The following is a 24621-nucleotide window of genomic DNA, read 5'->3' as shown; positions in this document are numbered from 1 at the left end:
GAGGCCTCTTTTTCGTTAGGCTGAGAGCTCTTTGGGGCAGGGACCTTATCTTATCCATCTCCGTTGCCACAGTAGCCACCAGGGCACTGGGCTCATAATTCACGCTCAGTTCATGCTTGTCCAGTGTATTGGTGAGCAAAAGGATGACACTTTTAATAAGGTTCCCAATACCTAAAAGGGTGATGACAGGGAAATAGCAAGCACCTGGCTCTTCTTTAAGACTGGAGATAAGGGGGTGGGCTGGAAGTAGGGAGTAGCAGGAGATGTTACCTTCTTGTGACGAAGGCTGACCCTACCCCTCTGCAAATGGTAAATAAGGGTAGAAAGCCTATGAACCAGAAAGCAGTTGGGGTATGCCTCTGCCCTGAGGCAGGCTTGGCCAGGGGGGACGCGGGAGGCCCTCCCCAGCCCAGGGCCCCAGGGTTAGACAAGCGAGCCTTTACTGCTCAGTCACCACAGAACAGCGCCACCTCTCAGCTGGCAGGTGCCGCCTCTTACCCAACAGGAGGCAGGTGTGTGGGGTGCGTAAGGCTCTGGGGGCAGGTTCCGCGCATCTTTGTGTCCTCCAAACCCTGAAACCATCCCTCCCAGCCTGTAGAGGGCTGAATGACTTTGTCTGAACGCAGACACGGAACAGCTACAGCTGGACACTTGTCCATTCTCACAGAGCCTGACTTCTGGCCACCCCCAGCACCTTGCCCTTGGCCTCTTTCTGCCCTACAGAGCCTCCACGTCATAACCCCTCTCCTTTGACAGTGAGCATCTGTTTCCATTTGCCCTTGAAGCCTTCTGCTGACAGTCACAGACAGTGACCGCTTCTCTCTGTGTAACTGTGCTTCCTGGAGCTCAGGTCACGTACTTCTGGTTGGGTGGCCTGTTCTTGCCTCCTGCTGGACATGTGACCCAGGCTGGCCCTGATCCTCACCTGCACGACCCACATGTGAGCGTGCAGAAAACAGCTACCGTGCTTGGCTCAGTTGTGAGCATGTGACAAGAACGGGCCAGTCGGGAACCAGGGACTTGCCCTGCTATCCTGAGTTTGGTATTCTGTGTTTGTTGGGGTTGCAACTGCAGGGATAGAATTTTGCAGTTGTGGCACGGGAAGGCTTTGCCCCGGTGTGGGTGGGGTGGGGTGGAGGGGCCTGCTGGTGAGTGAGAACTACAGCACGCAGGTAGCTCTTTCTGGACAGAATAGCATTTGAAAGTTGGTCATTACTTTTTATTGGCTTTTTGGTCTTGGATAAATTTAATTTGTCAGCTTATCCTTGGTTAATAATGGTAATTATTATGAAGTGCTCGAGCAAGAATCAGATAATGTTCATGAAACAATGTAAACTGTAAAAAGTCATTTTCCTTTAAAAGTGAACTGTACTGGAATGTCAGTAGAAGTAAAACTGAAAGGAAGAAGTTGTAAGGAGATCACCAGATCAACCCCCACCACCCGCCAGCACCCAGCAGAGGCCCTGATTCACCAGATCAACCCCCCCCACCCGCCAGCACCCAGCAGAGGCCCTGATTCACCAGATCACACCCCCCCCCACCCGCCAGCACCCAGCAGAGGCCCTGATTCACCAGATCAACCCCCCCCACCCGCCAGCACCCAGCAGAGGCCCTGATTCACCAGATCAACCCCCCCCCACCCGCCAGCACCCAGCAGAGGCCCTGATTCACCAGATCAACCCCCCCCCCACCCACCAGCACCCAGCAGAGGCCCTGATTCACAGATCAACCCCCCCCCCACCCGACCAGCACCCAGCAGAGGCCCTGATTCACAGATCAACCCCCCCCCCACCCGCCAGCACCCAGCAGAGGCCCTGATTCACAGATCAACCCCCCCCCCCACCCGCCAGCACCCAGCAGAGGCCCTGATTCACAGATCAACCCCCCCCCCACCCGCCAGCACCCAGCAGAGGCCCTGATTCACAGATCAACCCCCCCCCCCCCGCCAGCACCCAGCAGAGGCCCTGATTCACCAGATCAACCCCCCCCACCCGCCAGCACCCAGCAGAGGCCCTGATTCACAGATCACACCCCCCCACCCGCCAGCAACAGCAGAGGCCCTGATTCACAGATCAACCCCCCCCCCACCCGCCAGCACCCAGCAGAGGCCCTGATTCACAGATCAACCCCCCCCACCCGCCAGCACCCAGCAGAGGCCCTGATTCACAGATCAACCCCCCCCCACCCGCCAGCACCCAGCAGAGGCCCTGATTCACCAGATCAACCCCCCCACCACCCGCCAGCACCCAGCAGAGGCCCTGATTCACAGATCAACCCCCCCCCACCCGCCAGCACCCAGCAGAGGCCCTGATTCACCAGATCAACCCCCCACCACCCGCCAGCACCCAGCAGAGGCCCTGATTCACCAGATCAACCCCCCACCACCCGCCAGCACCCAGCAGAGGCCCTGATTCACCAGATCAACCCCCCCCCCCCCGCCAGCACCCAGCAGAGGCCCTGATTCACAGATCAACCCCCCCCACCCGCCAGCACCCAGCAGAGGCCCTGATTCACAGATCAACCCCCCCCACCCGCCAGCACCCAGCAGAGGCCCTGATTCACCAGATCAACCCCCCCCCACCCGCCAGCACCCAGCAGAGGCCCTGATTCACAGATCAACCCCCCCCCACCCGCCAGCACCCAGCAGAGGCCCTGATTCACCAGATCAACCCCCCCCCACCCGCCAGCACCCAGCAGAGGCCCTGATTCACCAGATCAACCCCCCCCACCCGCCAGCACCCAGCAGAGGCCCTGATTCACCAGATCAACCCCCCACCACCCGCCAGCACCCAGCAGAGGCCCTGATTCACAGATCAACCCCCCCCCCACCCGCCAGCACCCAGCAGAGGCCCTGATTCACCAGATCAACCCCCCCCCACCCGCCAGCACCCAGCAGAGGCCCTGATTCACCAGATCAACCCCCCCCCACCCGCCAGCACCCAGCAGAGGCCCTGATTCACCAGATCACACCCCCCCCCCACCCGCCAGCACCCAGCAGAGGCCCTGATTCACCAGATCAACCCCCCCCACCCGCCAGCACCCAGCAGAGGCCCTGATTCACCAGATCAACCCCCCCCCCCCACCCGCCAGCACCCAGCAGAGGCCCTGATTCACCAGATCAACCCCCCCCCCCCCACCCGCCAGCACCCAGCAGAGGCCCTGATTCACAGATCAACCCCCCCCCACCCGCCAGCACCCAGCAGAGGCCCTGATTCACAGATCAACCCCCCCCACCCGCCAGCACCCAGCAGAGGCCCTGATTCACAGATCAACCCCCCCCCCACCCGCCAGCACCCAGCAGAGGCCCTGATTCACCAGATCAACCCCCCACCACCCGCCAGCACCCAGCAGAGGCCCTGATTCACAGATCAACCCCCCCCCACCCGCCAGCACCCAGCAGAGGCTCTGATTCACCAGATCAACCCCCCACCACCCGCCAGCACCCAGCAGAGGCCCTGATTCACCAGATCAACCCCCCACCACCCGCCAGCACCCAGCAGAGGCCCTGATTCACCAGATCAACCCCCCCCCACCCGCCAGCACCCAGCAGAGGCCCTGATTCACAGATCAACCCCCCCCACCCGCCAGCACCCAGCAGAGGCCCTGATTCACAGATCAACCCCCCCCACCCGCCAGCACCCAGCAGAGGCCCTGATTCACCAGATCAACCCCCCCCCCCCACCCGCCAGCACCCAGCAGAGGCCCTGATTCACAGATCAACCCCCCCCCACCCGCCAGCACCCAGCAGAGGCCCTGATTCACCAGATCAACCCCCCCCACCCGCCAGCACCCAGCAGAGGCCCTGATTCACCAGATCAACCCCCCCCACCCGCCAGCACCCAGCAGAGGCCCTGATTCACCAGATCAACCCCCCACCACCCGCCAGCACCCAGCAGAGGCCCTGATTCACAGATCAACCCCCCCCCACCCGCCAGCACCCAGCAGAGGCCCTGATTCACCAGATCAACCCCCCCACCACCCGCCAGCACCCAGCAGAGGCCCTGATTCACCAGATCAACCCCCCCCACCCGCCAGCACCCAGCAGAGGCCCTGATTCACCAGATCACACCCCCCACCACCCGCCAGCACCCAGCAGAGGCCCTGATTCACCAGATCAACCCCCCCCCACCCGCCAGCACCCAGCAGAGGCCCTGATTCACCAGATCAACCCCCCCCCCACCCGCCAGCACCCAGCAGAGGCCCTGATTCACCAGATCAACCCCCCCCCCACCCGCCAGCACCCAGCAGAGGCCCTGATTCACAGATCAACCCCCCACCACCCGCCAGCACCCAGCAGAGGCCCTGATTCACCAGATCAACCCCCCCCACCCGCCAGCACCCAGCAGAGGCCCTGATTCACCAGATCAACCCCCCCCCCACCCGCCAGCACCCAGCAGAGGCCCTGATTCACCAGATCAACCCCCCCCCACCCGCCAGCACCCAGCAGAGGCCCTGATTCACCAGATCAACCCCCCCCCACCCGCCAGCACCCAGCAGAGGCCCTGATTCACAGATCAACCCCCCCCCCACCCGCCAGCACCCAGCAGAGGCCCTGATTCACAGCAGGACACAGGGTTCATCAATCTCTATAAACCAGGAGCTGCTCGGCCGGCATTGCGGCAGTCATCCTCTGGACTCTGTCAGTCACTTCAGGCTGGTCCCTTTCATGGCCTAGAAGAAAGAGCACAGTCACATGTAGATTACATAAGAACTTCATAAAACATGCATTATCTATTAATTAAATACCGAGCTTCTATAAAGTGCAAGGCATAATGAAAGAGACCCACCCCAGAACAAGGAAGATGTGGCCTTTCACCTTGGGGAATTAGAGGGAGATAAACATGTTCACAAATAAATACTTTATAAAATAGAAAGTGCAAGAGCTTCTAAAGAGATCTAATTATATGCTATAAGTCAAGATCAAAGGAAGGAGCCTACTTTTGGTCTTAGGCAAATGACATCCAAGTTGTACTCCTGACGTGAGCACAGGGGTTGAGCACATAGCACGGGAGGAAGGCCATTCCAGCTGTTTCCAGCAGAAGCAGCTGCAAGAAAAAGGCACACCTGTGAGAGGCGAGCTAGAAGGCGCTCAGGCCAATTGTGGACGGCTGTTAGTTTCCTGCCAAAGAGCTTGGCATTTTCCCAAATGTTCAACAGGGACTTATTGAAGGTCTTTGGGCAGTGATGTGACATGGTGAGCAACATACTTTAGAAGGGTCCTTTGATAGCCACTTAGAAAACCTGCAATGAGCGGTGAGGGTGCCTGTTTAGATGGCGGGAGATGGAGCTGGGTCAGAGGGCAGCTTGGGAGAGAAGACGTGGGAACGGGGGTGGGGGGGTGGGGGGGCGGGGCAGAGGGAGACTCACGGGCCATGGACTGAATGTGGCAAAGAGAGAGTTGGAAGAGTTCCAGGTTCAGAAATTTGGTGAATGAGATGGTGCTGCTTTTTACAGAAATAGGACATTTAAAGCTACACATTTGGGTAATGTGGGCTCAAGGAAGAGACAAGATTTTTTTCATGTAAAAAGCCTGGATATCAGCCGTGGCCGGTTGGCTCAATGGCAGAGCGTCGGCCTGATGTTCAGGAGTCCCGGGTTTGATTCCCCGCCAGGGCACACAGGAGAAGCGCCCATCTGCTTCTCCCCCCCTCCCCCTCTCCTTCCTCTCTGTCTCTCTCTTCCTGTCCCGCAGCCAAGGCTCCACTGGAGCAAAGTTTGCCCGGGCGCTGAGGATGGCTCTATGGCCTCTGCTTCAGGCGCTAGAATGGCTCTTGATTGCGGCAGAGCAACGCCCCCTGGTGGGTGTGTGGGGTGGATCCCGGTCGGGCGCATGTGGAAGTCTGTCTCACTGCCTCCCCGTTTCCAGCTTCCGAAAAATACAAAAAATAAAAAATAAAACCATTGTATTCTGAGAATGAGGTACCACTGATGAGACACACTTCTGCAAGTTTAGAAGATCAAGTGGGTTGAAAGCCAGCTTCCTGCTACCTTCTGCCTGGTTTCTGCTGGCATGCAAGATCGTGTGTGTGTGTGTGTGTGTGTGTGTGTGGGGGGGGGGGTTGGCTGGGGGAAGGGATTGGTATCACCTTTCCCACGTCCATGGTCGATGTTCTAAGGCTAAGCAGTCAGGAGGCTATTGTTGTAGACTTCTGGTTGTATCCTCAGGTGGTGGAACAGGTCAGGGATCTTTCTGGTGGTTTTTGTAATCCTATTTAAAAGAGATCCACCTTCACAACTTAACTGCCTTCCAAAGAACCTACCTTTTAACAAACTATAGAAATGATCCCTGAAAGTATAGTCTTAGAACCTACCTTTTAATACTGTCACATTGGGTGTTATGATTTAACTTGTGAATTTGGAGACGACACATTCAGACTGTAATATGATCTGTTTGTTTTTTTGTTTTTTTTAATTTCCAAACTAAAAAGTAAAGGGACTTAGAGAACAACACAAAGTGAGCCATACGTTTTCCAGGAAAGGACCATCTGAGGTGCAGACCTGGCTTATTGAATACAACCTGCGGACCCTGAAAGCGTGAGAGACACACTGGTGTGGTGTTTCCGCCGGCTCTCCTCCATCTTCCTCGGTGTCCTCTCTCTGCACATCCGTGGTCTCGGTTCTCAGCCGACCCGCTTTCACTCCAGTGAACCCACGTCCCGCCCCTTCCAATGCCTGTGCATCGCACTGTCTTTTCCATCCAAGCACTGACTGCCTTGTGAGGAAGTGGGGGCAGAGTGCATTAGTCTTCATCGAATAACCAGGGCTGCCCTCCGTTTGGTGACTAAGCACTTACTTGTGTTTTATCTTTATTACACTGTTTAACTTAGGATGCCCTTGTTGGAAAACAGCCCAGATCCAGCCCATCATCATGGCCACCTCTCTGTGCCAGCTAGCAGGTCCCCAACGGGTTGTCCTGCTAGACGCCTCATCCCTTTCCTGAGCAAGTGAAACTAGAACAATGAGGCCTTCTCCCCCACACCCCCTCCCGCCAGCACACACTTTCTTTGGGAAACAATAAGAACTCTCTCTACCAGCTCGGCATGAGACATTACCAAAGACTGCATTTGAAGAAGAGTATCTGAAGAAATCTAAACACAATTTGGTACTAATCTTGATAATTTTTACTAAATTTAATACATTTTACTAAATCAACCTTAAAACTTTTTTTCTTTTTTGACTTAAAAACCTCAAAATGGAGCTTTTCAGAGGAGCTTGATCTCGACACAGGCAGGAGGCTCTGGCAGGTTTGACCCTCGCTGCGGACAGGGGCTGCCTGCCCAGGCCCAGCTCCCCGGGGGCTCTGGCTTCCGGTGCAAGTGCCCCGCCAGCAGTGCCGTCTCCTCTGCCATTGGCGAGAAAGGGTGAAGGTCACTGTGGCCTTGATGTGGAATCAACATAAAAGGCTGTGAAAAGAATTTCCCTGAAATTCCATGGCACTGACCTCCTTGAGACTTGCTTCCCTCTCCCTGCTGAGTGTCTACATGTTTAGCATAGGTTGTGGTTCAGAATTACACAGAGATCTGGGCTGTGCTCCCTCCAGAGAGGACCACCTTCTCTCCAGCTAGCCCTGGAGGTACACTGGGCCAGAACGGGACACTGGCAGGTCAGAAGAGCTTCCCCCAGGGATTCTAAACACCCCGCTGGGCTTGAGGCTTTTCCTGAGGCCGCTTCCGTCCCCAGTGTCCTTGGTGTTTCTTTAGTTCAGACCTCTTAAAAATTAAAAAAAAAAAGAAAAACAAACAAAAAAACAAAACCACAGGTCTTTCTGTGGGTTCTTCTTTAAGCAGTGATGGGAGCAAATAAAGAAATTCCCATAAATCTCAATCCTTGTTGAGGATAACTATATGTGACAGATTTTTAAGAAGTCCCAGAGGCCCTGGCCAGCTGGCTCAGTGGTAGAGCATCGGACCAGCATGTGGATGTCCCAGGTTCGATTCCCGGTGAGGGCACACAGCAGAAGTGACCATCTGCTTCTCCACCCTTCTCCTCTCTCCTTTTTCTCTATCTCTCTCTTCCCCTCCAGCAACCATGGCTCCTTTGAAGTGAGTTGGCCCGGGCACTGAAGATGGCTCCATGGCTTCTGCCTCAGGCACTAGAATGGCTCCAGTTGCAAAGGAGCAATGGCTTAGATGGGCAGAGCACTGCCCCCTGGTGGGCATTCCAGGTGGATCCCGGTCAGGCCCATGTAGGAGTCCGTCTCTCTGCCTCCCTGCTTCTCACTTAAGAAAAATACCAAAACAAACAAAAAAAACCAAGAAGATCTGGGAGAATTGGGTTTCAACCTTGCTCCTTCTGAGGCTCTAGCCTTTCCATGAGGTATTTCCTATAGCTGCTCCTCATTTTCATGTCCTTGGGCCTTTATCACTTTGTTCCTAGATTGAGTGGGAGGCTCTCACTGATATTCTGATACACATCCGGCAGTTGAGATTGGCAAAGGGCAGCTGAGATGGCCGAGACGTGGTTCCCACCGCGCTGGGGCTGATACATGATGAGGAAGTGAAGGGGGCGCTGCAGGGAGGGGAGGTGGTGACTAGAGAGATGAGGCTGCTCAGAGGAGAGAGGGTTTCTACTTCAGCCGCTCAGACGGACAGGATAGTGCTCCTCAGGCAGAGACTCAGGAGTAGTAGGGACAGAAGATGAGTTTGATTTGGGAGGTTGACTTTGATGTGTCTTTAAGAGATACAGGTCAAGACAGAAGGCTTGAACAAAGCCTGGAATATAGGACAAACTCTAAAAGACAGCATGCCACTGGACACCCATGCAGCCTCTCAATGTTCAGTGTTTGCATCACAGAAGGGAAATGTATAAAACGTTCCCTCTGCTACTTTGGGGCCTCCTGAAGTCCAACGCATTTTAGATGCATGCAGTAAATAGATTTATGTTTTCTGGGTCTTTTATCTATATCTAATACATAGATATATTCCTGAAAACTTTATTATTTCGTGTTACAAAAAGCTGAAATCTTGATTCAAATATGGGCAAATTAAAGCTTTCTGCTTTGTCTAGGTGAATTAATCGCAGTGACACTATGAACATTCCTTTGAGTTAGTTTCCCAGTTCAAATTACCTACCGTGTATTTAAAGATTCTGCTTAAGAGTTGTTCCTGCTTGAAGCATTGCAAGCTGGCCCTCTTGCAGTAGTGAAGACTTACCATCCACATTTTATACCACACTACTGCATGTGTTCAACAGGTGGCTTTTGTATGATTTCTCCCAGTGTCACTCAAATGGAGATCATTATCCCACCTTCCCCAGTCCCACCACCAAAACATTGCTATAAGGATAAAACCTTTCTTTTTTCTTTCTTTCTTTTTTTTGAGAGAGAGAGACAGCAACACTGAACTGCTCCTGTATGTGCCCCAGCTGGGGAATCGAACCAGCAACCTCTGCAGTCCGGACGACGCTCGTCAACCAAGTTATCCGACCAGGCAAGGATAAAGTCTTCGAGTGCACAAGCACAGTGCCTGGAGAGTGCATCTGACCTCGGGCCAAGGGGGTACTATGGCCCAATCACCTGGACTTGAGGAAGGCACCTGAGCCAGACTGTGATTTCTTCTGTAGCTAAAGCAGGGAAGTGTGCCTGCACAACAGCTGGGTGATCTCACTCAAAGCACTCAGATTAGGCAGTTTATCAATGTAAAGAACAGTCACTAACAGCCCATTAGAGGCCTGTGCCTAGTTCTTGCTTCCCCACATATTTTCCCCTAAAATCAAGTTTGATCATGCTTTAGATGAGCAGATAGGTGGCATATTTACCTAATCCCACTCTGCTTCCACACACACAATTTGATACTAAATTCTGCCAAGGAGTAGTCCAGAATGTCTCTGCCTCTCGTTTCCACCCTCCCATCCCAACACTGCCCTAAATGCAAGCCCTTCTCTCTCCTGGTCTGATGTTGAAATCTTACATCCTATTCTACTCCATCTTCTATCATGGTATTGGCTTACTCAAGCAGACAGACGGTGCACGACAGGGGCCATGTGGCTGTGTGGGTCATGTCACCACTCCATACTCCATGTCTGTGTCTACCCCAGAGTCTGCAGAAAATAGGCATGAAGTGGATAGAACAGTGGGCACGGAGCCAGAGGAGCTTTGGTCCTGCTTCTGCCAGGAGCTGGCTCTGTGAGCCTGCCTGTCCACCAAGCTTGCCTGCCTCACAGTGACGGTGCTATAATACCCACTGCCCTGTTGTCTCGTAGGTTTGAGCATCACCTAGTCAGTAACTAGGACAGTGTTCTTTGTCAACTGAAAAATGCTAAATAAATGTTGAGCACTATGGTTACGGATATATATATATATATATATATATATATATATATATTTATTTATTTATTTATTTATTTATTTTACTTTTTCTGAAGTTAGAAGCAGGGAGGCAGTCAGACTCCTGCATGTGCCCAACCGGGATTCACCTGGCATGCTCACCAGGGGGTGATGCTCTGTCCATCTGGGGTGTTGCTCCACTCTGTTGCAGCCAGAGCTATTCTAGTGTCTGAAGCAGAGGCCATGGAGCTGTCCTCAGCACCCGGGCCAACTTTGCTCCCGTGGAGCCCTGGCTGCAGGAGGGGAAGAGAGAGACAGAGAGGAAGGAAAGGGGGAGGGGTGGAGAAGCAGATGGGTGCTTATCCTGTGTGCCCTGGCCAAGAATTGAACCTGTGACTTCCACACACTGGGCCGACGCTCTACCGCTGAGCCTACCAGCCAGGGCTGGTTACTAATATTTTATCTCAATCACTTTTACCAAATCAGATGAACCTTGGGTATCGATACTAAAGAAGGCCACAGCAACATTTTACTTATTATCCACCAAGTTCTATTCCAGGGGTCTCAAACTCGCGGCCCACGGGCCGCATGCGGCCTGCCGAACAATTTTGTACTGATTTTTTTTGTTTTCAACTGCAGTGAGAAAAGTGTTGCGTAACAGTTGCCTTTTGTAGACCTAGTGCGGCCCGCCGAATGGCTGTGATCTTGCTCTGCGGCCCACATGCTGAGTTGAGTTTGAGACCCCTGTTCTATTCCCATGTTTTTAGTGTTTACATATTCAAAAGTACTTTAAATTTGGATTTTTTGGAAGCTGGTGGTAACTTCTAACTACAGCAGAGAATTTTTCCCAGAGGAATTTCTGGGTGCTTATGAGTATACTACCATTATAAAAAGCATTCATAATGTAATTGTCTGCTATGATGACTTATCCAGCTATTATTATAAAAAGAAGCAGTGACCCCTCTGTGTCCTTAGAAGCTCCTTAGAGATTTTCTTTGCTTTTGATGCTTGTTCTAAATTACTAGTTCTTTCAGCAATTTTTAAAGAACCACCTGAGATGTTTCTGGAACCCTCTTATTATCTGAGAATGCCATTTTATGTTTTAGCCTTCACCTCTCAAAACCTTATTTTCATTGTCCTTTGGTGTTTAATGGTGACGCACAATTCTATTTGTACCACTGTGATGACACTGCTCTTTTCTGTGTTCCCTTGTACTTAAGCCTGTTGTTTCTAGCTGAATGCTTGTAGCAGTTGTTTCCAGTGTTCTTGAAAAACATCAGCAACAGAGTCCAAAAAGGGGGTGGGCCCTAGCATCACACATGTTTGGGAAACACTGGGTTGTATGTGCAGTGCTATGTATGTTTTGTGACTGCAGGGTTGCTAATATGCGTGGTGAACCTCTGATGCTTACTTGGCATTTCCCAAATATATTTAAAAATAAGACCCTTCTGAGTTCATTAAAAACTGAATAACATCCCGAGAAGTATTCTGCAAAGCCCAATTTGGGGTATGCTGGCTTATATATAATTTCAATTACACTCACATTAAATGCTCAAAAGAAAAGGCAGATAGTGTCTAGGCAAGAGTTTCTTTTCATCATTTTGTTTCTTCTGGTCTGGGCTACAGGATCATTTCTTTTTTTAATTGTGATAAAATATACATAAAATTTACTGATTTAACCATTTTTAAGTGTACAGTTCAGTGGCATTAAGTACAGTCACATTATCAGGCAACCATCAAGGATTCCCTTTGAAATTACACATTTTTCCTTCTCATCTCAAAAACGTGTTCTTAAATGAACTGAATATGCTCTTTGTGAGACTCCAATGTGCTCATCGCTGGAGCACTGGGCATACCAGACACAAGCACTTGTTTTCTGCTACTGCTTTTGTTCGGGGTGTTCTGCCTTCCTCCTCAGGACTCCGTGTCTGGAGGAGGCAGCGGGCTCCGCTCAATCTCCCTGCGAGCACCTCCCTCCCCTTGTCTTCCCTGACGCCATCTCCTCTCCGACGCTCCGCTCTGTGGCCTTCCCTCTCCTCCACTCCCTGCTACTATCTCTTACGTCCCTTCAGTCTGCACTCTGAGATGTTTCTCAAGTTCGTGCTCAACAATTTTGCTCTTTTCTGCTTTGATGTTTTAAGTCATTGCATGTATTTCAGTTTCTCTGCATTTCTTTCCTTCTTTCCTTCTTATTCTACCGATCTCTTTAGCTTATCCTACTATCATTTTCTTTCTGCTTGTTCCTCATGGCTTTCCGCTTCATAAGTAACGTGTTTTCTCAGATCTCACTAAGAATAATAGAGGGGTTTTTACAATGTGTTTCACTTCCTCTACAAAATAGTTTCCTATATCCTGCTCCTTCAGATGGTCTTTCCCTTTCCTTTTCCTGAAGAATGTTTGCACATGGGCCCCAGAGAGATCTTTCTCCTTCCTCAGCCTCCACTGAAGAAGAATTGTCACCATGGGTACACCTGGGAGATAGCTGAAGTACCTCTTCAGATTCACCTGTCACTGATGGGCAGGTTCCTATCAACTTCTCCAAGTCCACTTCTCAAAAGAGAGTGAGCATTTCTGTAGTGCAAGTGTGTTAGGGGAAATTTCCTTCACTTTAGCTCAGACACTGTGAATAAACTGGGTGGAGGACAGAATCAGCTAGAGAACTCCTCCTGTTGCCAGCGTCCCCGGCTCTGCTCTAGGACAGGAGAAACCCCAGTGCCTGGCCGGCACTGCTTCCTGCCCAAGGACGCTCTGGGAGCTGGACGAGGGACCGAGGGCAGCCGGGGCCCCAGGAGAGCACCGCGTGGGGGGTGCAGCCGCTCTGCTGTCTGGTTGGCGCGCACTTCAGGTTTCTCGGTGTGAGCAGGGTCAGGGGGCGACGGTGCCCTGTGTGTCCAGTATCCCTGCGTGGGTGGGTCCCTGGTATTTCTTCACCTGGTCTCATCTGATTATGGACTTACAGAAGTCCCTCCAGATCCTAGAAACAGGTTTGATGTGTGTCCTAGTTTTGGGGATTCTTAATCCCGCCTTTTTTGCATCATGAGTAGTCATTCAGTGAGAAGCAGGAAGAAGCTTCTTGCAGATGCCACTTTAAAGTCTATAATTAATTTCTTGACTTTGATGATGGGAAAACCCCATGAAATCACTGCTTTCCTATATTAACACACAGCGATACAGTATGCAGTAGTGGGAGGCAGATGTGCTCAAAATCAGGGCAGACACGGTTAAGTCCCGGGCTCCTTACTTATCAGTTGCGGGATCTCGGCACACCACTCATTAATCGGACCTGCACTTACTCTTGTAGATTCAGAATCCAGCAGAAAAGTATGAGGGGAAATCCTGTCTGTTCTGAGTCCATCTGTGTATGCCTAAACACTCATAAAAACCCAGTGCAGTCAATTACAACCACTCTGGAAACCACACCTGTTTCTTGGCTGCTGTAACTGATGACCTCAAATGCATTTTCAAAGCCTAGTACAGCGGTCTTAAGAAATGGTAATCATTCAAAAGAACTGTACGTGTAATCCTTCTGAAGACTGCTACAAACTGAACTAATTTTGCTTTTAATGAAGTCTCTAATCAAAGATTAGTGTAAAGGGTGTAAAAAATTCAACGGGAGAAAGTCTGGCTTAAGGAAGTGCCCAGACCTACAGACCTAAATTTAGCAACTCCATCCTCTAGTTTCCACTGGTTCACTGAGTAGCTTTCCGTATGTTCAGAAATCTGCCAAACAGGCTACAAAGCCAGCTTAATTAAAACAAATTATTTATTCCAAGTTCCATCCATTGAAGGTTTTTTCAAACATTGTTACCCAAGTGAACACTGAAAGCAGAACAGGGCGCTAGCAGCTGTAGCACTTACAACAAAGTTAATGTATCTATCTACAGGACCTTGATTTCAAAGCTTCAAGGTGCTTCCATCACTCAGAATCCATGAGGAAAGTTTCAGAGTCCAGATCCAAGTCCGAGACGAGGGCGCTCACAAAGTCGTCAACAGAGGGGCACTTCTGAAGCATACCTGCAAACAGAGAGGACATCAGCCGACACGTCCTTCCCCCTCCCTGACAACAGAGAGGGACAAGGGCTATTCAGGTTTATACACTAGGGGACATCTGGCTTTTTGAAATATGAGCATAGCTCTATAACCTGACTATGAGAACATTGTAAAAAGTCATGGGCAGTGTGTGGGCCCTGAAGACATTTATGATTTTAATGCCTTTTTCCTATTAAAATTTAGCACAAAGATTTAGGCCCAAATATGTTTCCCAAGGGTTTTTATTTTGCAGACATAAGGGAGTACATATTCTTTGATTTCATTTATATGAAGTTCAAAAATAGGCCAACTACTCTATAGTAAATAAAGTCAGAACAGTGGTTGCCTTCGAGAGTAGAGACTCCCTGATGTGCTGTGATGTTCTGTATCTGGACAGTGAATTGCATTACAAAGGTGGGTATGTGGGCCAAACTCATTAAATGATACACTAGTCTGACCAGGCGGTGGTGCAGTGGATAGAGCCTCAGACTGGGATGCGGAGGTCCCAGGTTTGAAACCCCAAGGTCACCAGCTTGAGTGTAGGCTCATTTGGTTTAAGTAAGGCTTGAGCCCAAGGTCGCTGGCTTGAGCAGGGGGTCACTTGGTCTGCTGTAGCCCCTCCCCCCCATCAAGGCACATGTGAGAAAGTAATTAATGAACAACTAAGGTGCCAAAATGAAGAATTGATGCTTCTCATCTCTCTCCCTTCCTGTCTGTCTGTCCCTATCTGTCCCTCTCTCTGTCTGTCACGAAAAAAAGATACATTAAAGATTTGTGTATTTCACTGTATATAAATTTTCCCTAAATAAATAAACAAAAATTGAACTCTAGTTAATACTATGCATGCAAAAGTATCCAGGGGTAAAATGAACTGATGTTTGCAACTTGCTTTGAAATATATGTACATATACTATATATAATATATAAAAGACCTGTACACACGACCATGGTCATTCCTAGCAGTGAGTGAACATTGGAAACAGCCCAAGGTCTGCTTTGTGTGGCGGACAAACAGTAGCTCCAAACACACACTTGTAAGCCACCAATGAGACCTGGAGTAGCTAAGAACAATAATAGATAATAGTTCAACTACAGATCAAATATTTTTATCCTCATTCTCAGGAACTCTGAGAAATGAGGAGCAGCTACTGGAAGAAAATTTATTGCTATGTCCTTATTTGCAAAACTAAATTTCAGAACACAATATTCTTTTTACAGTAAAATAATCTCTTCAGATGAAAGAAGATCGCTCCCCTCCTTGGTCCAGCTGTGCTAACGATAGGAATGTTGAGTCTTTGTTGATGGCCAAAGCTCCACATTTCACGTCGTATCTTCCAGATGGAGGTTATTACTCTAGTAGATGCAATCCCATGAATAAATCCGGTTTCAGACCTTTCCTATGTGCCAGGTTTCTTAATGCAGAGAACAGTTATAAACAAAATGTGGTTTCCAGTCAAATGAGTTAACCTATTATAAATTTTATTTCTTTTAGTGTTTGAAGCATTCTATAGTTAAATGACCGGTTGTTTACGATTAAATGACTAGAACTGTCAGGCGTTAAAACCCTTTTGTTCAGAGCAAACTTATTCAGTTAAACACGGACCTCCTCTCCCTTTGAAGTGGTTCACTTCAGCTCAACCGACTGCCAGGATAAATATGACCTTGCTCTGTCCTTCTCAGCAGACAGACCTCACGAGCAGCCATCCTTCTCCTGCTCCCCACCTGCAGTCGCTCCTGCGTCTCAGAGAACGGCACTTGTGGCAACGACAGAAGAAAAACATAGACCCCGTGGTATTTTTAAATAAAAATCTAGTCAGAGCTAAATGGTTTGGTAACTTAGTCCATTATGTGATTGTTAAGATAAAGATTCAGATAAGAAGAAACCAGAAACGAAGGGGCAAAGAGTAGTCACAGGGGCGAGAACCCACTTGGTATATCGTTACGGTGGCCTCACTTTAATTAGATTGAAATGTTCTGCAAGAGTCAACATGAACTAACTTCTGCACAGAATTAAAACAGAAACGGCCTTTTCAGGTATTTCAATAAATAGGAAAGATTGAAGTTAGCTTTTATATATGTGTATAGTAAAAAAAATTCTAAACACTCTGATTTTTTTTTTAAAAAAGCTGACAAAAATGTCCCCTTTTGTCTTCAAGTCTTAATCTTAAAAGGGTGATGACTAGACTTGCAATGTCTACGGCCCCTGGGGAAAAGGCTGGCGCTGCTAAGTCTGTAAGTGGGTGGAGTTTACAAACACTTCACTGTGGAAATCACCTAAATTAGGGGAGTACATGAATTGATTTTGCCAAAAGGACTGGAACAAACAAACGACAACTTTACAATAAAAAAGGGAAGTGTTGACAGCAATGCAGGAAAGACAAGATTGCAGGAAGACACACACTGCACAACTAGTTCATAAAGGGAAGCGGGGAGTTGGGTTTCACCACCTGTCCTTCTTACAGGGACAGAGAAGGTATGAGGAGCTGAAGAATGATGATTTAATTTATTTTCTCCTCATTTTACCTGAGAGGCAAATGGGCTAATAAAGTTGGGACAAGCCAGAACATTTTCAGCTTGGCTGCTCTGCTCAAGCTAGCATGTTTCATAACCTTGGAATACGAGGGCAATTATTCCAGGCCTGATGAAAGTAAATTATACTATCAAAAGGATTCCCAGACGGACTTCTGAAGAAATAAGGCCTTCCAAACTGTACTCTGTGCTATTCTCTCTAGTGACTGCTGACACAGAACTGGGCATGAGGTGAGGATCAAGAAGCCAGGCATAAGGACTGGCCCCACACAGCTGCTCTAAAGAGCGACTCCAGCAAGCAGCACCAACAATGGGGCCAAATGCAGGTCCTACTGCACGTTTACTGGCTGCCAGGCTCAGGGCTGAGGGTACTGACTCCTCTGCTCATTAGAACACACCTGTGAGGGACCCATCTTACAGATAAGACAAGGGAGCCAGAAGAGGCCACGCGACTATGGAGTTTCCTTGTTGCCCCCTGGCAGTCTGGGTCCAGGGCCAATGCCCTGAAAGCACGGTGACATCTGGACTTCTGTAAAATGATACACATTCTTAAAAGATCCATATTTAAATATTAACATCCTGGATATGACAAAAATTCTGGAAAAAACTTTAGTAGCTTCTTGATGTCACCCATGGCTATATGGACCCAACTCATTAACTGTCCTTTACTGCCTTGAAGACACAGCCAAAATGCCCATTGCTTTCTGGGCAATTTGGTTTCTGTAGTATGCATCACACTTCATGAGTAGTCACAACTACGTAACTACATGACTGCAGGCAGACTGAGGGCAACCTCTGCTGAAAGGCAGTAGGCTGGTGCCAGCCAGGACTGGAACTGGCATCCGTGTCATGACAGACGCCTCCTACCCCCCTCTCAGGGCACAAGATTCAGCCACGCTTAGTTAGTGCGGGACTTCTTTTCTGGGCATAACACTGGGAGAAAAAAGTGCCTAAAAGTGCTGCACTTACGGATGTCTCCTGGGTAGCCTCCAAGTATCTGTGGTAACCCTTTGCAAACAGAAGCCTGTACACATTCAAGGGACTTTTAACTATGCATATTTCCCTGTGCTTTCACCAACCCCAAATTCTATCAGCCCCAGGAGTACTTCAATGCATGTATAAAACTGCAAGTTCACACCCTGTTATTTTGTAATATGTGATATAGAATCTAACCAGACCGTCCTTTAAACATCAACATGTACCTGGTATGAACTTTTTAACTTTTCGAATACCTTGTTTGAATGTACAATTAACAAAATTATTTGCAGATCTGATTGGGAACAACTGGCGGGCAGATCGATAATGTCTCCGAACCAACCTGGCAAAGATGGAGTCCATTCCGGCTCTCCTTACTGAGCACTTGGGGCGAAATGGTCTCCATGGCATTTGATTTTGAGAATACAGGGAATTATTGGGGCAATTAAAAATACTAGAATTGCTTTAAGTCTTGGAAGAAAAGTAGAATAGTTATACATCCTATTGTTTAACAGCAGTCAAAGGTACCCAAACAGAACTACTGGCAAGTTTGATCAATGTTTAGAACCAGCAAAGAAGGGTGAAGGGTAGGAACTATGAATAGAAGCTGCGTAATGGTTTCTATATCCAATCATTCATTCACTCATCCATTCTGTGTGTGTGGTACCTACGGGAACATAAGGTAGGCCGAAAGATCATAGTATTATTAGGAAGATATATGTATAAAAATCACTGAGGCCTGACCAGGTGGTGGCGCAGTGGATAGAGCATCAGACTGGGATGCAGAGGACCCAGGTTCGAAACCCTGAGGTTGCCAGCTTGAGTGCAGGCTCATAGACATGAACCCATGGTAGCTGGCTTGAGCCCAAGGTCGCTGACTTGAGCAAGGGGTCACTTGCTCTGCTGTAGCCCCCTGGTGAAGGCACATACAGATAAGCAATCAATGAACAACTAAAGCACTGCAATGATGAATTGATGCTTCTCATTTTTCTCCCTTCCTGTCTGTCCCTATTTGTCCCTCTCTCTGTCTCTCTCTGTCACACACACACAAAAAATCACTGAGAATCTATCTTCTAGAAATGTATACCCTCATGGTTTTGAACGTGTAGTTTCCAGACCAACAACTGAGGTCGCTTGGGAACCAGTTAGAAATACACATTGTTGGTCCCCACCCCCAACCTAATGAATCAGGAAGTGGGAGTGAGAGCAGGGCCCTGTGTGAAGGTAGGCCCCCCTGGTGAGTCCGGTGGTAGTAGCCCCCCCTCCCCCCCCAAGGTTGGTGGTGGTACCCGCCCCTGGTGAGTCCGGTGGTAGTAGCCCCCCCCCCGTGAGTTTGGTGGGGGTACCCGCCCCTGGTGAGTCCGGTGGTAGTAGCCCCCCCCCCCGTGAGTTTGGTGGGGGTACCCGCCCCTGGTGAGTCCGGTGGTGGTAGCCCCCCCCCGTGAGTTTGGTGGGGGTACCCGCCCCTGGTGAGTCCGGTGGTGGTAGCCCCCCCCCCCGGGTGAGTTTGGTGGGGGTACCCGCCCCTGGTGAGTCTGGTGGTGGCAGCCCCCCCCACCCCCCCGTGAGTTTGGTGGTGGTACCCGCCCCTGATGAGTCCGGTGGCCCTCCTGGTGAGTCCGGTGGCCGTAGGCCCCCCTGGTGAGTCGGGTGGACATGAGGAAACCCATTGACATGGAGAGTAAGCAAAAAGTTCCTCTCAACTGAAAACTGTCACTTGAAAAATACTTAGAAAAATGTCGATTTTTTTATTTGAACTAAAAAAATATATATTTGTCAAATGAAATAGGAAATGATCTTATGAAACACAAATAGTATTGTTTGGGACACTGTTCAAAGTCCTGTTACAAATCTCCAGGAGAGGTGACACACTGGCTGGCAGAGCACCCACAGGGGTTGAGTGGGTCTGGCATGAAAACAGCCTTGAAGTCCGGGTGGGTGGGAGGGGGCCAGAGCGGGAGCAGACATCAGCCACCAGGATGGGGAACGTGTGACTGGCTTGCCTGAGAAGTCTCCCAGACAGGAGGGCAAGCTTCAGAAGTTAACAATATTTTTATTTTAAGAAAGGAGCAGACTCTATTTGGAATTATTGGAACCCCCTGGAAAGCAGTGCTTTGTGATTCTTGATTATTGACGCTTTTGTGCTGAAAGCTCAGAAACACATCTCAGACGCAATTCTGGCTCTTCTGAGAACAAGGCCTATCATCAAACCTCAGTCAAGGAGGAGCCCCGAGGAGCCCAGCAGGGGCTCCTTCTCCAGGGAGATGATCAGGAAGTCAGCACATGCACTGTGGCCAGTGGGGATAGCATGAGTCCTGAGAAAATGGGGTCTTCCTACGGTGACTCTCACTGGACACAGGAGTGGGTGTGCCATGGTATCGACTCCCCACAGGGCGGGCACCCGCCCCCTTCGAGGGGCTCTGAGGTGAATGCCTCACCTGCCTGCCGACTCCACACATTGCATTAAGCAGGGCCATACCCACGTCTCACTCCATCTGCGACGGAAAGTCTGTCGCTGCCCTGATGAAGATACAATGTACTGAGTGTGCCAAGCACTGTGCATTAGAGACACCAGGCACTCGGATCTGAGTGAGTTACAATTTCTGTTCTTGAAAAGTTCGTTGTTTGGGGAGAAAACCATGGGAATACATGACTGCATTTATGCAGAACAAGAGTGTATATACAGTATGGGCATGGTGCCAAAGAGGAGGTGAGCGATGAACTGCTGGGAGCAGGGAACTCAGGGAACCTCCTGGTCCCCCGCTGTCAGGAGGCAGAGTCCCTGACAGTGAGAAGTGCATGGACACAGCGAGCCCTCTGACTGGGGGCGGAGTCTGACCTGGCTGGAAATAATGGAGACAGACGCAGAGGGAAGACTACATAGAAATCACTTGTTCTTGCTACCCAGCACCCACTGCCCTTCCGGTTACAGGACTGATTTTCCTTTAGATCAGTTGTTCTCAACTGGGGACAGCTGTGCCCACCTCCCTTGCCCCACAGGGGACATTTAGCAATCACCGGAGATATTTTTGGTTGTCACACTGTGGGGAGTGTTCCTGGTGTTTAGTGGGTAAAGGCCAGAAAAGCTGCTGCCATGAGCGGGTCCAACGTCAGCTGGCCGAGGTGCAGCCTGCTGGAGCGCCCGGGGCCGCTCTACCCGCGCCTCGCGGGCTGCGCCGCCAGACACATTACTCCCACTGTGTATCAGGGGCAGGACGACAAACCCTCTGGGGATGAGGACGTATCAGTCCTGGCACCAGCACAGCTGTTCCTTCTCCCCCAAAGTGAGCCCTGTTCTGATGTTTCCCCTTGTTTCTGTGGCCTCTCCCAATAACGTCCCCAGAGTTCCTCTCCTGCTTTGTCAGCCAGAGCTGGTTCTCCTTCTTTAAAGGAGACTCCCAGCTGGAAAAGATCAGTTCATCCGTCATGAAAAGGAATTTAGCGGAGCCTGGAGGACGTCGATCATATTGTTTGACTAAAGTCCAATCTAGAGCCACAGTTTGGACAAGAAGTAGGTTATATTTTTCATTTAAGTACCTATACTGTTCACAAAAAGTAGGGGATATTTTATAGCTTCACATTCATTTTGAAATATTCCCTACTTTTTTTGTGAGTAGTTAATGTCTTTCCGCATTCAGTCCAGCTTTAATATACAAGCAAGTTTTCATGTCAGATTTCTTCTAAGTTTACAGGGGATGGGAGAGTGACCCTGGCGAAAGTGGGGAGGGGAGAATTTCAGCGCCTCCCTGCCCCGCCCGGGGGGTAGGAGGTTTGGCGAAGGGTCTGGTGAGGAGCAGGGTGGGACTTAGTCGTTCATGGGTCCTTCTGAAACTTGTTCTTGGTGTAATCAGGGAAGAAAACACTCTCCTGTTTGTGGGTTTCAAAGGTGCAGTGGAAGGTTCTCCAGGAGAGATGAGGCCCAAGTGGGCCAGTTTGGGTCCAAGCGGGTATAGTCCTGACACCTGCCAGAACTGACTGGCCAGGCCTTCAGAGCCCATGATGGCCAGGAACAAATAAGTCATCAGTTCTTTTAAATTAAAGCTAAAAGCTAAAGCTAATCATACTCTTACATGTCAGAAACAGCCTGGTATTTGGTTTAAATTATGGTGTGTCAGTCAGGTTTATATTTAAGGCTGACAGGTATCATTTATTTAGGGGGCAGTCTAGTGAACTAAGAAGGGCCTTAGGCTCCAAAGAGGAATTGTCCCGGGAACCCTGCAGGGCTATGAAAACCACCAGTGTAATTCCCTGTGACTGATAGCGCCTCGGGTACCATACAGGTTAGGATTTTTTTTTTTTTTGTATTTTTCTGAAGCTGGAAATGGGGAGGCAGACAGACTCCCGCATGCGCCCGTCTGGGATCCACCTGGCATGCCCATCAGGGGGCGATGCTCTGCCCATCTTGGGGCATCACTCTGCCGCAATCAGAGCCACTTTAGTGCCTGAGGCAGAGGCCACAGAGCCATCCTCAGCGCCCAGGCAAACTTTGCTCCAGTGGAGCCTTGGCTGCGTGAGGGGAAGAGAGAGACAGAGAGGAAGGAGAGGGGGAGGGGTGGAGAAGCAGATGGGCGCTTCTCCTGTGTGCCCTGGCCGGGAATCGAACACGGGACACCTGCACGCCAGGCCGATGCTCTACCACTAAGCTAACCTGCCAGGGCTCAGGTTAGGATTTTAGGCTAAATGGAATACTATCTGGCTCAGCATAGCATTTTAAAATTTAAAACTTCAGTCTAATTATCCTCTCTGACCACACAAAAGTTTCCTTTAAAGGGTTGCCAAGGAAGAACAGAGCGAAAAGATAAATTCTTCCTTTTCAAAGGCTTTTAAAGAAGGCTAGGGCAGGGGTTTGCTGGGCCGTTCCCCTGAGCTAACCTACAGCACCTCAGACCCATCCCTTAATTTCCTGGGCCTAGTTTTTGCTAGAAGCAATCTGCATAAAAGGAAAATGTTCCAGTGTAATGTTTGAAGCTCATAAAATTGGCACAATGTCATCTACGTTGCTAGTTTATTATAGGGATTAAATAAAACAGAGCATTAAACACACAGAATATGCTCCTTAACTGGTAACAGTAACAATCTGACCCAAAGGTTCATGGAAAGCTACCAGTTCAAGAGTTGAAGGATGAGGTTGACTATATACATATTTTTTTACAAGTTGAATTTTAAGGTGTTGGTCTATGATTTAAAGTATTTAGGGCAGGGCTCCCCAAACTTTTTACACAGGGGGCCAGTTCACTGTCCCTCAGACCATTGGAGGGCTGCCACATACAGTGCTCCTCTCACTGACCACCAATGAGAAAGGTGCCCCTTCCGGAAGTGCGGTGGGGGCCGGATAAATGGCCTCAGGGGGCTGCATGTGGCCTGTAGTTTGGGGACGCCTGATTTAGGGTATTGTCATCGAAGTCATAATCACAAATATCCCGCTAATAAATTGTTTTATTTTTTCTACTTTTTATAGGATAACCACTTATCTACTAAAAGAAGGAAACAAAAGATTAGTTACAACAGTCAATTCATTTTTCTTGACAAACGGTTATCAAGAGGAGATCACTGGGTCTGACCAGGCGGTGGCGCAGTGGATAGAGTGTCAGACTGAGATGCCGAGGACCCAGGTTCGAGACCGCGAGGTCGCCAGCTTGAGCGCGGGCTCACCTGGTTTGAGTAAAAGCTCACCAGCTTGGACCCAAGGTCACTGGCTCCAGCAAGGGGTTACTCAATCTGCTGAAGGCCCGTGGTCAAGGCACATATGAGAAAGCAATCAATGAACAACTAAGGTGTCGCAATGCGCAATGAAAAACTAATGATTGATGCTTCTCATCTCTCCGTTCCTGTCTGTCTGTCCCTGTCTATCCCTCTCTCTGACTCTCTCTCTGTCCATGTAAAAAAAAAAAAATAGAGGAGATCACTGGGGTGACAGAAAAGTCCTGAAAATGGACAGTGGTAATAGTTACACAAGATCATGAATATATAAAAAATTATGAATGCCACTGAACTGTACCCTTAAAATTGGTTAAAATGGTAAATTTTGTTATATACACTGTAGCACAATTTTTTAAAGAGACTAAAGTAATAAAATGAGCCTTTGATTTTCCCAGATGTTCATCTCTCTATGCTAACCCCATCCTCTACTACATAACGGGAGATTCCGAAAAGCAGATTGTCCGGACAGACCTGGGAATGCGTGACGAGGAGTGTGTGTCTTCCCAGCACCACTGTCAATTCTAAAAAACCATGATAATACTGCTGTGAAAGCTGAAATAATTATATGTGCCAAACTCAGCTCAGACTGATTAAGAATCCGAGTACAAAGGCTGGCCTGGCAGTTAGAAAAGCCTGCAGTGAACTTTATGAGATCAGAAGTCTCATTCCAGCTCTGTCTCTCCCAAGCCTAGGGCAACTGAATGGCTCACCTTCTGTGCTTTGAAGTTGTTTTCTGCTACAAGGCTGTGGTTACCCACACCTTTTTCTAAAGGTGGACTCCCACTATCTAAAACTGGCTCCTGAGAAAATGAGGATATTCGCCAGAAAATGAAATTCCTTTCCTCCTTTGAACTGAAAAAGCTTGACTGGCCCCGAGGCTGGGTTAATCCTTGCTCCCGTTCAGATGAGAGGTTCTGTATCTGGGGTTTTGGACGGGACTGAGCAGAGCCTCCGAAGTTCCCACTAGATGAGGGTCCACCAAGTGAACGCCCGCAGATGGGCCCTATTTAGAAATTAGTCCATTTTAATTACGTCTTTAGATTGAATAATTCCATTTACATTACATTTCTGGGTTACAAAACATGGTGCCTTTTGAAGTTCAGTGTCTTCCTTAACCAAACACA

The 24621-nt window shown here is 49.3% G+C and overlaps 1 protein-coding gene across 2 annotated transcripts in view; it reads right to left on the bottom strand.

Moving 5' to 3' along the window:
* Nucleotides 1-14009: 14009 nt before the first annotated feature.
* MIPEP (mitochondrial intermediate peptidase) overlaps nucleotides 14010-24621 on the bottom strand; it is a 177052-nt gene continuing 166440 nt past the window's right edge. For both annotated transcript variants that reach the window (XM_066381009.1, XM_066381010.1), the window contains one exon: nucleotides 14010-14278. In XM_066381009.1, the coding sequence (XP_066237106.1) occupies nucleotides 14181-14278 (98 nt within the window). In that variant the 3' untranslated portion in view covers nucleotides 14010-14180. The remainder of the gene's footprint in view (nucleotides 14279-24621) is intronic.

This window comes from Saccopteryx leptura, chromosome 4 (genome assembly GCF_036850995.1).
Source record: "Saccopteryx leptura isolate mSacLep1 chromosome 4, mSacLep1_pri_phased_curated, whole genome shotgun sequence".
NCBI lineage: Eukaryota > Metazoa > Chordata > Mammalia > Chiroptera > Emballonuridae > Saccopteryx > Saccopteryx leptura.
This window is presented reverse-complemented; position numbering and strand designations above follow the sequence as displayed.